Raw genomic sequence first — 16,655 nt, 5'->3', positions numbered from 1 at the left:
AGGCGCTGGGGGACTCGGTTTAGTGGTTGACGGGGATGGTTGGACTCGATGGTCCTGGGGGCATTTCCCACCCGGTCATTCTATGATTCCATGACCCCTCGGAGCGCGCAGGCGCACGCGGTCGCGGGGGGGAAGGGGCGGGGCCTCAGGCGGCGCCGCGAGGCCGGCGGAAGCGGAGCGGGCGCGAGCGGCGGCGCAGGTAGCGCGGCGGAGGGGGTGGGGGGGTGTGTGTGGGTTCCGCCGCCTCGGCCCGGTGCGTCTCCGTCCGGTGCCCGGTCCCGGTGGGTCCCGCAGACCCCGGGTCCCCGGTGGCTCCGGGCGCTGCCCCTGCCCCTCCCTTTCCCACCCCCGTCACGCCCGCCGCGTCCTCGGCCGGGGCAGCCGCCCTGGGTGGCGTGAGGGGCCCGAGGGCTCCCGCCTCGTTCGCGGTGCCTCCCCGGCATTAACCGCGGCTGCCGTGACTCTGCAAGATTCGTGTCTGTCTCTCGCACGAAGGACCTGGCTTTGGAAGAGGCAAGGGTTTGGAAGGAGGCGAGAATTTTTTGTGTCGTTCATTTTCAAGCGAAGGCAGGATTCTTCACAGCGTTAGGCTTAATAACGGGGTGAGGTTTGACGGGGCCGAGTGCCGAATCCTGCGGCTGGGACAGACCCCCCCGTGCGGCTCAGGGCTTGGGGAAGGGCGGCTGGAGAGCTGCCTGGAGGAGAGGGACCTGGGGGTGTTGGTTGACAGTGACTGAACATGAGCCAGCAGGGGCCCAGGTGGCCAAGAAGGCCAATGGCATCTTGGCTTGGATCAGAAACGGCGTGACCAGCAGGTCCAGGGAGGTTATTCTCCCTCTGTACTCGGCCCTGGTGAGACCGCTCCTCGAATCCTGTGTTCAGTTCTGGGCCCCTCACCACAAGAAGGATGTTGAGGCTCTGGAGCGAGTCCAGAGAAGAGCAACAAAGCTGGTGAGGGGGCTGGAGAACAGGCCTTATGAGGAACGGCTGAGAGAGCTGGGGGTGTTTAGCCTGGAGAAGAGGAGGCTGAGGGGAGACCTCATTGCTCTCTACAACTCCCTGAAAGGAGGTTGTGGAGAGGAGGGAGCTGGGCTCTTCTCGGAGGTAAGAGGCAATAGGATAAGAGGGAATGGTCTCAGGTTGCGCCAGGCAAGGTTCAGATTGGACCACAGGAAAAACTTCACTGAAAGGTGACTAGACACTGGCACAGGCTGCCCAGGGAGGTAGTTGCATCACCATCCCTGGAGGTATTTAAAAGACGGGTAGATTAGGTGCTTAGGGATATGATTTAGTAGTGGACAGGTACAGTTGGACCTGATCTCAAAGGTCTTTTCCAGCCTAGTGATTCTATGATTCTAAATGGTTTTCTGGCACTAGCAACTTACATAGAAAAAATAATAGACAAAATACTTGTTTTAATTGTAGGAGGTCATCATATATGAAACTTCCTGACCACAAGAGTTGTTGAATAGTGCTTTCTTCTTAGAATATAATAAAATTGCTTTTATATGTAACGTCTGATGATATTTTAACTACATTTTTAATCTTCCATGAAATTTTTTTCTGTAAATATTTATAGCATACTATTATCTCTACCTTTTTTTCTGTAGCCCAGTTAATCATTCATTATTAATTCAGTTTCTTAACATGGTAGCATTCTGCAAGTTCTCTTTTATGCATATTCTCTTGTAATCTAAATGATACTGGCTGTTAGAATGGAGTGTCATTTCTGTGTTTCTGTGCCACAAAGCAAAGCATAGAAAATTTTTCTTCTGTTCTGTGACATATGGAGATCCCTTAGTTCAGATAAGGGTAACAACTAGGGGAGAGTTGTTGGTTTGGATTTTTTGTTGTTGTTTTGTCCCCTTAGTGGTTGAACTGGGGGTGCAGTTTATCGTGGTAAAAAGCAAACTTTGTAGGTATTGTGACTCTTGAACAGAACCTTCAGAATATGAAGGTGCTGAACATAACAGCTAAGCATGCATGTGATTTGTTGCAATTGTAATGTACTGTTTATTTTGGAGCAAATATCATGAATCGCTGTTTCACTCTCATGAGAATATCAAAGAAAGGAGACAGTATGAAGATGATATATTGTAAGTAGCATCTTGTTCTAGTGTCAGAAGAGGAGTGATTGCCGTTTTAGATCAAATGTGGAAATTTATTGCTACATTTGTTCCCATTTTGGCTGCTGGAGATACCCACGTGTAAAAAGCCTAAATTATTCTGGCCTCTTTTTCCTGTTTTGTGTGTTACAATACATAATCCTTTAATAATTCAGTTGAGGTACTTGAGAACTCTAGTGGATTATGTAATTACGGTGGAATTCCTTTGGTCTGGTAAATAGGTCTTTTTTTCCAGAAGCTTTTACGGTTGGAAATAAAGCTACTTTAAAAAAAAAAAAATTAAAGCTTTTGTAGTCTCTGCTTTTAGAAACTCCTTTTGGCTTTTAGCCTTTTGAAGGAAACACTGGCACTGGCTAATCACATGTTGTGATTTAGGTTGAGGATTGGATGTCATTTAACTGCTAAAAGTAAAATATTTCCCCTGGAGTTCACGATTGCTTGTACCTTTTCCAAGAACAGTTAAGAGTATCAGTTCTTGCATCTTGCACAAACTCTTAAGTAGGATAAATGCACACTGTCACCCTGAATTGTCAGCTGCCTAGTCGGGATATCTGAAAACTAGTTAAAGTGTCAAAAATAGCCATTAAATTGTTTCCAGTAGATGTCAAAAATCTGTGGAGCTCAGTCATTCGAATGAATGTGTTTTGTCCTGGTACAAGTTTACTGCTAAAATGTACTTCGTGTGGTATGTGTTATTGGACAGGTTCTTTTACCTGCGATGAAAACTTGGATCGCTTAAAACAAAATGGGTACTTTCCCTTTGCAAAACAGGGCCTAGACAAGAGGACTTAAGACTTATTCTGCTGAAATTGCTCTTTTCCATAATAATGGGGAAATAAGAGGCTACCATGATCTAAATGACCCATTTACATTTCTACTTAGTTTTGACAATAAAATAATTTGCAGTACACACTGCTGTGGTGCTGTAGTTAACTACTGTCTGTCATAACCTTTACTGTGCCAAGATAAACTGACAAGTCAATCTAGAAATAATAGAAGATGTAGAAGAACATAACTTATCTGTCTTTAACGTTGCCTGCGGTGTTATTTTCTTAACATTTTCAACTGGATCAGCTTCCTGGGTGGGAATGTGAATCTGAGGCCTGGTCTATATTGTAGTTTGACTGCTGAAACATGCTTTTGGTTGACACTTTGCTTGCACCCATACTTAACTTGGGTTCTGCAGGCTTCTTGAAATGAAACCAGACAAGTTAAATTCTGCCTCTCCCTCCAGTGGCAGGAATCTGGTTTTGTAACTGTTCTATGGGAATAATGTTTGTGTGGATGGTGCATTGCATGTGCACGTATGACCAGGTCTGCGGTGGCAATCTTTTCTATCACTGCAGCTCTGACTTGTTACTTGTCTCCCTCCTCCCCTCCACTTCTAGTTCTCCTTGACAACACCCCTCTTTCTTTCAGTTCTCTTTAAAATACTCAGTGAAAATCCCTCTCTTCTGCGTTGCCTTTGTTTGTGATCTCACAGGTATGTTTCTCTGTAAAACTAGCTAAAATGAGCTAATCGTTATCATCTCGGAAGGAAGTTCTGGAGTCCCAGGGGCTTTGGAAAGGATGGTGCAAACACAGCTGTGAAATTTCACAAGGGAGTGGAGGTACTAGTTAGTAATGGAGTACTTGTCACATCCTAGTGTTCAGCAGTAATGAAAAATTGATGGCAATCTTATTGGAAATTGAGAGGCTAAAAGGTACCTCATGCTCTGTTGTAACTATGGTTCTTGTGAGCAAGGATCCTACCATAACCTGAATGGCAACAATAAAGCTTAAAGAAAAAATAAAATGTCTGAGACAGAATGAAGCTGATTTAGAGATTTAGGTTTTTGAGGCCCAGTGGGAGGAGGGGAGCTTCAGCAAGTATAATATAATGTTCCCGTTGATATCTGCTTGCTTTAATTTTCTTCACAACCCTTGTCAAGTCATTTCCCCTCTCAAAATCTTGAGTCTTGGCTGACTGCCCACAGCCAAGGAACAAAGGATTTCTGTTTTTAAATAGTTGGCTTATTTTAAAAGCATTCACTGTCAGTAGAAGGCAAAATAAGGCAGAGGGCAGTCCTAAAAAAGAGCCAGGATACTTTTAAGGTACAAAAAAGTACTTCAGCAGATTCCATAAACATAATGCACAATAAAAACAATTGTTGGCAGAAAGTATAAAATACAAACAACGCAGGTGGGACTGTATGCATTCAAGATGAATGCAAATCACTAGTATTTCTAAAATATTGAAATACAGAAGGCAGTGTAGTGTTAGGGCACTCAGATGATTTTATACCAGAGCCACTGTAAACTTAATGTGTGGGTTTTCAAGTCTAAAGCAAAATGTGTTTGGTTTTAATCAAAGTCCAACTACAAGCCAAATTGTTTCTGTGCAGTCCTTAGAAGCCTGTGGGAGGTAAAACTGTCTGGGGTTTAAGATGGGTTTGGGGTAGTCCCAGCGGCTCCTCAGCAGCGACAATATCTGCTCGGTGAGCTGTGACTTTTGTTGGCCCACATATCCTTTGGCTGCACTGAGAGGCAGGGACTGGTGGGAGCATGCAAGGAGATTTTTGGTTGGACTCGATGATCCGGTGGGTCTCTTCCAACCTGGTTATTCTATGATTCTGTGATTTTCTTCTTTCTTTGTTGCCACACTAGGTATTCTTGGTAGGTAGTTACCTGGTTTTGCTATTTTCTTAAACCTAATGTCTTTCTGTGATTTCACATGGAATATGCCTTAGAGGTATTCCCTGAAAGACAGGTAGCAATAAGGCAAAGGGATAATTTTTTTTTTCAGCATTCCTCGGTATTTGCAAGTCTAGGGCGTGCAGGGGCAGGGAACGAAGGAACTTGTGATGTGGGAGAAGATATAATGACACCAAGTAGTAGGCAGACTCCTTTGGCACCGCATTCCAGAAGTGGCACAGAACTGCTAAAACCTGCGGCCACCATACTGATAGGGCCTTTTTATTGCCAGAGAAGGTGCCTTCTTACCTATTCTTGAGATGACAGCGTGTTGTGTTGTGCTGTTCTTTTCTTTCCACTTGGGCCTTGCGGGTTTTAATTTTCTCTTCCACCAACTGATCTGTGATGCAGTCTCGAAAGACCCTCAAGACCCCTCTGCACACAGTTAAAGCATTTTGATGTGCTCTGGGATTTTGACAGTAAGGTATCCTCCTCTTTTTCCCTTTCTGTTGGTGACACTTTGCTGGTGACCAAATTTTACAGCAACACTGATAGGAATACTTAACGTGCTGAGAGTTGATGTTGTCAAAACGCAGCTCAGACATGGTTTTGCTTGTCTGAGGACACTCACTGCTGATAATTTCAAGTAGAACATTCTGCTCTAATATGGTGCTGTGCAGCTGAATGAACCCGATTAACGAACCCGGGAACCAAAGGGTGGTGTTGGCCTGCAAACATCCAGTACAGGAAAATGCTTTTTGTTGGCATCTTTTCAAGAACTCATGTGCTTTTATAAATAGAAGGGATGTGATTCTTTCTTGGGCGCTGATTTTAAATGTGATGTGGGTAATGATAATCTGTTAAAGGGAGTTTGGATTATGTGTAGGAAGGGAGAATTGAAGTTTCTGTGTATGCCAGGAATCGTGGCCCTGTGTGACGGGATATTTTCCGCTTCTTTGGGCCCCTGTTAATCAGCTGCCCCTCATGCAGACTTTTCTCCTACTGCCAAACCGATTGCTGTCTAAGACTTCAAATTACCAGGATGCAAACATAGTCTGCGGTGTTCCAAAAAGTCTCAGCGCACAGCTCCTGGGCTTCTATGTGCTTATTTCATTTTCCCTGTCTTCAAAGACTAGTTTGTCAGTGAATATGTTCAATGTGTTTTTGGTATATGTCAGTCATTTTTTTGACTTTTCATTGCTGCACATGAACCGATGGGTTTCCAAATAACAGAGCAGTAGCTCGTCTGCTCTCAGGGTGGTCAGCATGATGTCTGTCAGCTGAGTGACTGTGATGCTCGAAGTTTTCCATTGGAAAACTGGAAACCAAAAGATTTTGGAGGTCACAGAGGTAATTGGGCCAGGGGGAGCACGCTCGAAATAGATGCGAAAAAGAAAGTGAATAGGATAGAGCTGATAGAACTGTGGAAATATTTCCTGGTGTTCTGTAATGCTCTGTGATTTTTGCCTTCTTGAAATGTTCATTGGCTATTGTGGTGAGGTATCATCATGCCTGTCTACAGCACAACTTATTGTTTACTAATCCAGTACCCTCACTGTACTGAGAGATGTTTGCTGCTGTGCATTTAATAGGAGCTTCTTGTCCAGACAAAATTTAATATGTTAATTTTAAATCCTTAATAATTTCATAAACTTGTTACACTCCCACTGAGATCGTAATAAATTCTAATTTTGGACTGTGTGGTTATTTTATAGTAGTCATTCATGTCAGCTTTTATTTATACTGTCCTAATTTGTCTGCTGTCTGTTCTGTAACAAGATTTTTTTCCTCTTCCTCTGCCTGTAGTTGGATGCAATCTTCTATGCCTATATCTGCAAAATCTTCGGGTTCGTAGGTTTTTTTTAAATCTCTTTCTTGATAAATCGCTTCTTGTCTTTATAGATTTAATAATTATAGTTGGTCACAAAGCCAGACTTGCTTTTGAATTCAGTGTGTCGAGTTGTTGATGATAGTTTGGCAGTGAGAAAGAGATGAGTATTATGGTAGCAGGTAGTAGTTTGCGTAAAATTCCCTTTTGTCCAGGGTACTTTCTTAATATATTAGTTCATTAGAGACATATATGGGTCTCTGGAGTATCACTGAGGAATGGCTGCCTCAGTAGTTGGCATTGTATCGTTTGAAATGTATAACTGAAGAGTTGACTTTATTGGACTGCATGTTAACAATACTATTTTGAGTGCATTTCTCTTGGCTTTATCCTTAAAGTCTTCTTGATCCTTGAGCGGAATGGGATTCTCAGGCTTCAGTTTTCTCTGTTCTTCACCTCTTGTTGACTCTGTTTTGTTAGTTTTTTTTTGCTAAAGCTGCTTACTAATAACTACCAAAAATACCTGATGGACCCGCTGCTTTCTTTTTCTCTTATAAATAATCATCTTCATCTGTCCTGCACATCTTTCAGAACTAGAAGGTACGCACCATCTCTGCAGCACACTTTTAAATTTGCCCTGCTGACGCTGCTAACCACGTCTAGTGGTTTAGGAAGACTTGGATCTCTCGGACAGACTAGAAAAACGTTGCCAAGTATGTACAGGTCTGGCATGAGCCTAGTGACAAGCAGAACTATCAGGGCTGTAAGGTGTGTTGTAACCATTTAAGGATTTGGGTATGCCTTGTTTTCATGACACCCTGAGATTGTTTCAGTGGATGTATGAGGCATTCCTTTGCCTTACAGATTTACATTTTTTGTGTTTTGAATGAATATAATTGTTGGGCTTGGCTGGGAACAAGTAAAGCAGAATCTGAGGAAGACTTAGCGACAAAATTCAAGTATGATGTTTTGTAAATGTGGGCTCATTTCCATGGAGGGGTCAATATTCAAACTGAAGTCCAATGCTACTGTTAAATAGCATCAGAGATACTAGAACTTTGCTTTATTACTGAACTTAAAGGATTTTTCTGTTGATTTTTCTTTGGCTCTTGTTCCTTTTGTTTCCTTTTCTCAATTATGTAACATAGTATATATTCGAGTGATGCAGACTACAGTGCCAGGGATAGAGATAAATTCATTTTGGAGAGAGTGAGTGCTTTAGTTCATTGCTTTCGTTGCCAGTGTTTGTTGTGGTATTGCTGGACGATGTTAATCCACATTGGCAGGCTTTGGCAATACATTTCTTAGACAATCGGCAGTGGCAACAGTGAAGAAAACCAAACCCTTTATAGATCTGTGAAAGGCAAACCTAGTGTCAGATCCTCTGTTCAGGAATTGCTTGTAGTTTAGTTCCAAGTTCTGATGTTGTTGCTGGCATGGGTTTGTCATTTTCAGAATAATTTAGATAAGCATGTTGATTTTAAAGAGCTTTAAAAAAATTGCCACTTGAATCAGTCACTTCAGGCTGCCTGTCGAGAGGATTATCTAGGAGAACTCTCTTCTTCATGGATTCTTGGATTGCCATTTTTTCTATGCAGTCAGGTCAGGGGTTTTGTTTGATTTGGGTTGGTGTGTTGTGGGGAATTTTTTTGTTGGTTGGGTTTTGTATTTTCCTTCTCATATTTTCAATTTTTGCTCTGGTTGTACTCCTTTATCTTTACAGTTGTCTTTCTTCTGTCTCAGGTTAGGGATAGCAGGAATTCCGAGAAGGTGTAGCTGTAATGTGCCTTTTTTTCCCCTGTTGCTCTCCGCAGTGCTGTGACCTCCTTTGCCAGGAAAGCCCTTCAGCTGCGGCCGGGAGAGTGTTAAACCTGCGTTCCTACCTTGGCTAAGTCAGCGTGAAGAAGGAAATCTTGGCTTCCTTTTTCCCCATGTGGTGGGGAAGTGGTGGATCAGGAGGAGTAGGGAAAATGATGAGTAAGAAAGATCACAAGGGAGCACGTTCCTTCTTACATGCTGGTATTTAATGGGATATTACCTCTGAATTACTGAAAACAGAGGTCTATTCTTAGGAAAAGTTTTATTTAAACTATAACATTCATGTAGAGAAGTGCTGACTGACAGTTCAGGGCAACAAGAAGTAAAAAACTTCCAATCTATCCATCTTACTCATTGTGCTATTTTCCTCCTAATACAAACACCTGCTGCTCCAATACCCTTTATTCCTACTGGCAAATCATGTTGGTATAAGCTTTTTTGTTGTTGTCGTTGTTGTTACTTGCTTTATGTAATCTCCAGTCTTGCAGGGAGAGTTTTACGGGTCACTAGGAGGCCATGCTGCAGAAGAAAGAGAAGACCAGAGTCTCCAGAACTTTGAGATTACCCTTGAATTCATTAAGGGGGAAATGACCTCTAAAAATGCACAGGAAAACTGCCAAATACAACTAGTCCTTTCATTACTGTACACCTTATTCCCAGATCCTTTGCTCAGTGTCAGTGTTTGGGTGTCACGGCATTTGCCCAGCAGGTTCCGTCCTTGATTTCCGTTCAGTAGTCAGCGTGTGCGCTGCGAATCGAATACACATGGCAAAGACCCAGTCTGCAATTCCCACCGCTCCTTGGCGGGAGTTTATTCAATCTGTTCTTCTTGGCTAGGACTCTTGTCCTGGCTTGTGGTCTTATTTGCAGTGTGATGGCAGAGTTATTTCCACTCCAAAGCTCTGTAGTGATATTGTCTAAATGCTTCAGGATGAGATATGGCTGGAGATCTGTGGAGAGCTCAACCTAATTTAAATTCTGCAAGAGCTGTCTGTTATTTTCAAACATATTTTTTTTTTAAATATAAAACGCATATTTTTGGGAAGATAGGCACGGAGATGAAAGAGAGACAGACCTCATAGTTTTCTCTAAGCGTATTCTTTGAATCAACATGGCACACAGGAGTCAAATTAAGAAAGTAGTACTACTACTGGCTTCTCTCATTCAGGCACTTCTTTATACAATTCTTCAGCTTCCGAACTTCGGACAAACAGGATGTTTTGGGTTTTGTCTGTTCCACACTCTTGTGACTGTTTTCAGTCATATCTCCAATTCACTTATTCCCAGGTGTTTTTTCCCAGCCTGGCCTTCTCACACATTCAAGATTCATAATCCTGTGTGTCTAGCTCAGAGCACTTGGTCTTTTTAATAATGTTTATTCTAATATGCTTGGTGCCAGTTTCATGCTTTATCTTAGTCCCAATTAATCTTAATATACTCAGTGTTGCTCCCACAGATGGGTTGAATCTTGTGGTCTCTCCTTGAGAGATACTCTTTGGTCTTCTGAGCCACCATGTGAATACCTCGCCCCTGGACCTCATATGTAAATGTTTTCCATCATATTTGATAGTATTCAGGGATTATGTAGATGCTTCACGATGTAGGTGCAATTTATGATTTCAGTTCTGAGTGCAGAGCCAGGGATTTGGCAAAGAGCTGGGGCAAAGAAGATTTGGTTAGCTCATGTTTAGGGAGGATCTACTTCTGGAAATCTCTAACCACGCAATTCCAATTCTGATGTGCTGATATTGTAGAATATGCTTTTACCGTTTTCTCTCTTCTTTTATGCACTTAAAGAGAAATCTGTGTCTTAAAAACAGGTTTTTAGTTGATAAGTACATCCTTCAAAGAAAGTACATCCCACTGAACGTACAGTGGGGTTTCAGCTTTTGGTGTGTTGGCTCTCTGTCCGTGTGCAGGATCGTATCCAACAGTTAAGGTGACTCCTCCTTCAGTGACTTGTGATTGCGACTTACATTAGTACACGCCACAGTAAAAGTAAGATTTTATGTGCTGGCAGCTACTATAGGGCACTTGTTACTTTACAGCAGCTTTGCTGTCCAAGTCCTAATGTTGCCTTTGCCTTGGAGTGATAGTTTTCAGGATAATTTAAATATCCATGTTGATTTTAAAGCACTTGGAAAATTTGCCGCTTGAATCAATCCTGTTGGCCTGCCTGTTGAGAGGATCATCTGGAGAGTGAAGGTGAGGGGTAGACAACAAGCACAGCTCAGAGCCCTGCTGGCAGTGACACTTGTATTTGCCGCAGACCGTGGTGTGTCGGCGTGAAGCCAGTCGGACTGGTCAGCAGAGGCAGTTAAAAATGTCGTGGAGGTGGAGTTAACATTTAGATAAGTGCTTAGCAGGATAAGAAATTTGATCTCAGTATTCTGATAGAAACAGAGACCCGAGTACCACTCTAGGAGGTCTGTTTGGGAACTCTTACTAGCGTGTAACTTCAGCCTGAAAAGTGCTCGTTGCAGGTAATATGTGGGGAAGAATGGGGAACATCAGGTAAAACGTAAAACTACTCATTTTACATAATAATTATCCAGACTATTGTGAATAATAGAAAATCCCTCTCAAAAAAGTACTGAATAATTGGAGAAGTCTTAGAGGTGGCTGAAAAAATGAGAAGTATGAGGTGAAGAGACTGAAAAGCTTGAATTTGGTTGGGGGGAACAAATAAGAGAATGATATATGTAAATATGCGTGTACATATGTGATGAATGTGGAATGTCTGCTGTCACTGTCTTATAATACAGGAAGAGGGATGCATCTCAATGAGGTTCTTACCAAGTTTTTTTAAAAGTAAGTTGAAATCAATTATTACATTCAAATATCTGCATTTAGAATAAAGTGAAAATAGATTCTATTTTTTCCCCTAACAATTGCTTCAGGTTAGGTTTAAAAATATATTTCTGGTGGTTTGAAGTCCTCAACTTTGACCACTTCATGTGAAAATGTCAGTATGTAAAGTCCTGCACTTTGTTTTGCTTACGTTTTTTCCCCCCATACAGAGCTCTCTGAAGATGTCTGGTGTGTATTGCATCAAGCTGTCTGAACGTTCCCTGTTTAATTGCTGAAAGCTTTCCCACCATTTGTTTTTCTCCTGAAGCTTTAATCTGTCAAGGGATCAGAATTGGCTGCTATGGTAAGACTTCTTTAAAGTGGTAGTAAAATGCTGAAAGTGGGTGCAATGTACCAATTCATTTTGGTTTTATTTCTTTATTATAAGGCACCATAACAAAAAAAAAATAATTCTTAAGGCTGTACAAAACCAATAGAGGGTGATGCCCAACTTTGAACTAACCAACCGACCAAGAAGCTTTGTTCTGCGTTTTAGCTGTTTATATCTACCCTGTGCTCCTAAGTGAGGAATAATTTCAGCTGATATTCTTCTTCTGCATAGATGCATGTGTATAACTCATCAAAATGTGTGTAAATATTTTACAACTCTGTTCTAGATTTTGCATTTTGATTTAAATGCATTTGGATTTAATATCAGTTCAATTTATGGCATTTAAAATATGATTTGTAGAAGCATACAAGTTTTGATTTTTAGAGAATAAAAGTTTATGAAAACAAGAAGAGGAAAGAAACCTTGTAAGTAGCAGGCAACACAGAAAGATCACTGTTCCTCTGAGCAGATAAAAATCCACAGCTATTTGTTAGATTATGCAGTAAAACTGCATTTAGAAACTGCTGTTTGTCCCTGGTCTCAACAAGTGTAGCAGTATTGAATAACCAAGTGATATTTTACAAATTTCAGGAATCAAGACCAACTGGAAGATGAGAAGCTGTGCGTATGCAAGATGATCCAGCCAGAAGATTTTTCACTTCATAGAAATCTTATTTTTGTTTATTATGTAATATAATTTGACCAAGCCAAGTTCAATTAACTATCCCAAAGTTAAGACGCACCGGTGGCCTTCATCAGAAATGTTTTTAACATTTTCAAGGAAAAATATGTCCCAGAAACTGAGTATGTTCTTACTAATTTTTGGGATCATTTGGGGTTTGATGTTGCTACGTTACACTTTCCAGTATCCAAGACGTCAAAGCAGCGCTGAGTTGCGTGGACAGATACTAGATCTAAGTAAAAGATATGTCAAAGCACTGGCAGAAGAAAATAAAAATTTAATGAATGGTGGCGGTGGAGCCTCTATGGCAGGATATGGTAAGAGGAAAAAAACATACTACTTATTCGGATGTCTTTTTTGCTGAAAACTGTGAAGTTACACTTTTTTTATTACTGCTCTTTAAGATAAAAACCTCTCTGTAGTAACTGATTTGACTTTAGATTATTCACTGAAGATTAAGATGTGGTGCAACATCAAGCTTGAGACATGAGATTTTTGGGTTTTAGGAATTTTTTTAAGTTATCTCCGGGTATATGACTGCTGTTATTTACAGGATTAACCATAATGTTGTGCTTTCTTTGAATCTTAAACTATTGAGGAATAAATACATGCTTGATATGAGGACAAAGTTTTAGATAAAGTCACTTCAGTGTTTCTGGATTCTTCTTGTGCCTCATTGCTATTTCTGCTTTTATTTCTTCTCTTTAAAGAAACAGTGGAAAGCAACATCCTAGTTGAGTTTGTAGTCTTTAAACTGCGAGGCAATTATGAATTTAGCAGAATCTCCCTTTGCTTTAGAAGCAGCCGTTCAAAATAAGGTCCCTTGTCTCTAAAGCTTTCATACTTGCTCCATCATAACTCTGTGTTTGATTCATCTTGATGAGTATTTGTATTCACTGGTAATATATGAGGAGAGCTTGTGCCTGTCTTTTGAAATACAGAGAAGATAGTTTTGAGACGATAGTTCTGAGATCTTTTCTACCAAAGCTATAGAAATGTCTAAATTTTAACTCTTTGGTCCTTCGCGGCTTCTCTTGAGGGAAGGCTGCAATGAGCTCTAGTAGGTACCAGTCACCCACAGGTCACGTGTATTGGTTTAGGCCTGTTGATCAGGCCCTGTTGCTTCAAACCCACCATGTGTCATTGACAATTTTTTTCTGAATTACTCTTTTTTTTTTTTTTCCCCCCCACTTTTTTCTTGTGTTTTTCCTCCCCAATTTTTCCAGTTAGTCAAGAACTGGTGAGGGGGGAGAGGGAGACTGTGCATGTCGGCATCTGTGGGTGTTTGGGGAGTAAAACCTGTAAGGTTTTTTTTGTTTTTTCCAAATCTGAGAGAAGATAGTGGGATGAACATTGCCAACAGCGTAATGAGCTTTTTGTTGAAAATTCTGTTACTGGTTTTGTGTTCCAGAATGTGGGCATTTTTTTTACTGACCTTACCTTTTTTTTTTTTTTCTCAATCAACATAAGCCTAAATAAATGATTTTTTCCCTGTTTCGTAGCCTATATAAGAAGTGACAAGGTACTTTCTCATAGCAGTTTTTCTGTGAGATATGCCTGTTATTTAGAGGAAAGCTACTAAGAACTACCTTCTTAATGTTAGAAAGTATTTCAGTTTATTCTGTTGCTGCCCAAGGCTGAAAGGTGTCATAGCTGGGTGGTCTAGTGCTGTAGTCTGGATGAAAATGCAAATAATTGGCTTTGAGTAGTCACTGGTCTCCTGCTCCAGCTAGTGGTTTTGTTCTTATATGGGAGTATTTAATTGGTTCATAACCAGTTTAATACTATGATGGTATCTTCCTTGGTTAAAAGAGCAAAGAAATAGTATTAAATAAAAATCAAGTAGCTGTTTAATTCTGTTCTTGTATACTAATCTGCACTGTTTCTCAAAAAGTGTACTAGGCAGGATAGCAAGTCCTAAGATGTGAATACATTGAAATAGCAGTTCTTTTCCATGCATTGTAAATAATAGGATCTCATTTGTTTTTTCTGTTATCTTCAGCTGATCTTAAGAGAACGATTGCTGTTCTTCTGGATGACATCTTACAGCGCCTTGTGAAATTGGAAAACAAAGTTGATTACATCGTTGTGAATGGCTCAGCAACAAATACCACCAATGGAACTAGCAATCAGATGCCAGTAACTTCAAATAAACGTGTAAAAGCAGCAAGCAACGTTAGATAGCAAACAGGGCCGCTTTGTGTTGCTACATCTATGATAGGTAATATTTAAGATAAGCTTTTTGTCTCTGGCTAGAGCAAAGCAGTAGTTGACTCTAAATGAAGCGTAAACTGTAATGTTATGCAATGTGCTGGATCTGTGTAGGCCTAACTCACGTGCATAGGTTCTCAAAGCGTTATTTCATTGCCTTTGAGCAGTACTTCTGAAGTGATCCTTGTTGTCTTTAAAGATATTTTGATATGATTTGATGTAGTATGCTATTGGATAATAAAAATAAATGGAAAGCAATGGGGAGCTTAGAGATAGGTTTCTAAAAATATTTATTTAAGTATAAATATAACATATCTTTTGGATAGGTGAGCAGTATTGTAGCTTATTCATTTTTTGTGACCTGCATTAAGCCAAGGAAACTGAGGAAGATGCATTGTTAAACAGATGCTAGAAAATGTGTATACATAAAATATTTTGCTACTCATTTACTAAAACAATATTAAATTGAGGATAGCATTGGGGTAATGTTTTAAAAATGTGACCCAAAGAATGTCTTTATTTGCACTATCTGTCAGAATCGCTAGAGCGAATTTACTGTATATTTAAGAAAATTAATTATAATAGGAAGACACCCTAGGTACTGCACTGTCTAGGTATATCTTTACGCCAGAGTTAGAGCAGTTAGAGTATCAAAAGCAAATAATAATCTGTGATACCTTAGGTGATTATTTCTTACAAAGATATTTAAGTGTATGTATTTTGTAATTGCAGATAAAATTTATTTAAGTGATGGAAATAAGTTTGGGATATGTGAATACTGTGGGTTTTTTTTTTCATTGCTGTTTCTTTTTAACTTTCTAGTACCTTGCAATTTGTGATGAGTATAGCACACCGTCTCCCGGAATTGCTTTTTTGATCAGGAGGAAAAGCAATGAAGGGACAAGGCACCTCTGCATTTAACAGTTAGACGTGCTTAAGGTGTCTTATTATGGAATATTTGAGAGCTAAGGTAATGTTTGCCTTATGTCTAAGTTAGCCTTACAGCAAAATGAATTGCAGCGTGGATGCACTGTATTTCAAACTGTTACTGAAGTCATATTAAAGAGAAAGTGCCACTGAGCCTGTTTTTTAAAATGTGTTGAATGTTTTCGGGGAGCTGCGTTCAGGGACTTGACCAGAAATGTGCTGTGAAGGGGGTTCTTGGGGTGGTCTGACCCTGTGTTTAGGAAGAACAACCACCAGTGAAACCATAGGTGCTGGATCACAAGTTATCTGTTTTTCCCTGCTGATATTCTGGACTGTTATGAAAGAAAATACACCTACAACCTTAGTTAGTGTCCAGATGATTTTTTTTTTTTTCCTGTCACATTGTGTGTAAACATGTACTCACTTCCATGCAGAAGGAGGAAAATAAATTTTTAATTGTATTTATGAAGGCTCCTGGGTTTTGGGTTTTTTTTTTTGTTTTGTGTTTTTGTTGTTTGTTTTTTTAACACAAGTCTTGTCATTCTTGCTGCTTGTGTTTCTGGTTGGGAAAGTTGTATGTCTGAAGTCTAGAAGTGGTCTGTCTGGTATTCTTCCTGCTCAGTTACTGAGTTCCTTTGCTGTTGAAATTCTAATGCCCTGGAACTTTCTTCAGGTTAAAGATGAGGACAGAAAAGAAATGAAAATAAAAGAAAATGGCTGGTTTAGGTCTTTAATGGTGAAGACTTCAATCTTCAAGAGGAAGAAGATGCATGTGTAACTTCTTTTCAATCTGCAAGTTTCTATTGACAGTGTGAAAACAGGTTTTTATATCTATCTATCTATGCTTTTTATTCTCTGTGTGCTTGATTTGTACCAACAAAAACCTTGGTGGGCTGTATCCCTTTGTGCTATGAACGGTAATAAATGCCACCTCCACCCTGTTTACATTTTGTTTTGGTTTTGTTTTTTAAATCTTTTTTTGTAAATTATGAGACTTGACTTTTCCCAGCTGCAATTTGCCTTGTGTTTACTGTCTGATTAATGTGCCTGTGAGTGACTGTTCAATGTGGGTAGCAAAAAATCAGAGCAAGATTGGTTCTCAAGCAGAAGTTCTAATGAAGAAAATGGAAAGATTATCTTGATTGCTGTCTAAACAGCTAGAAGCACCACATGTCTCGATACAGCTCTAAATTCCACAGCTAATAACTG

At 40.3% G+C, this 16,655-nt stretch overlaps 1 protein-coding gene across 2 annotated transcripts; it reads left to right on the top strand.

Annotated features, from left to right (window-relative positions):
- Window positions 1-114: 114 nt before the first annotated feature.
- On the top strand, window positions 115-15,911 carry CCDC126 (coiled-coil domain containing 126). Of its 2 annotated transcripts, XM_069860297.1 has the most exons (5): window positions 115-199; window positions 11,466-11,599; window positions 12,218-12,625; window positions 14,311-14,529; window positions 15,342-15,911. In XM_069860297.1, the coding sequence occupies exons 3-4, from the start codon at window positions 12,388-12,390 to the stop codon at window positions 14,490-14,492; spliced, it is 420 nt and encodes a 139-aa protein (XP_069716398.1). In that variant the 5' UTR covers window positions 115-199; window positions 11,466-11,599; window positions 12,218-12,387; the 3' UTR covers window positions 14,493-14,529; window positions 15,342-15,911. The 2 variants fall into 2 exon arrangements, with proteins under 2 accessions (XP_069716398.1, XP_069716397.1); XM_069860296.1 differs by having other exon boundaries at window positions 14,311-15,911.
- The last annotated feature ends 744 nt before the right edge of the window (window positions 15,912-16,655 follow it).

Source organism: Phaenicophaeus curvirostris, chromosome 6 (genome assembly GCF_032191515.1).
Source record: "Phaenicophaeus curvirostris isolate KB17595 chromosome 6, BPBGC_Pcur_1.0, whole genome shotgun sequence".
In the NCBI taxonomy this organism is placed as follows: domain Eukaryota; kingdom Metazoa; phylum Chordata; class Aves; order Cuculiformes; family Cuculidae; genus Phaenicophaeus; species Phaenicophaeus curvirostris.
This window is presented reverse-complemented; position numbering and strand designations above follow the sequence as displayed.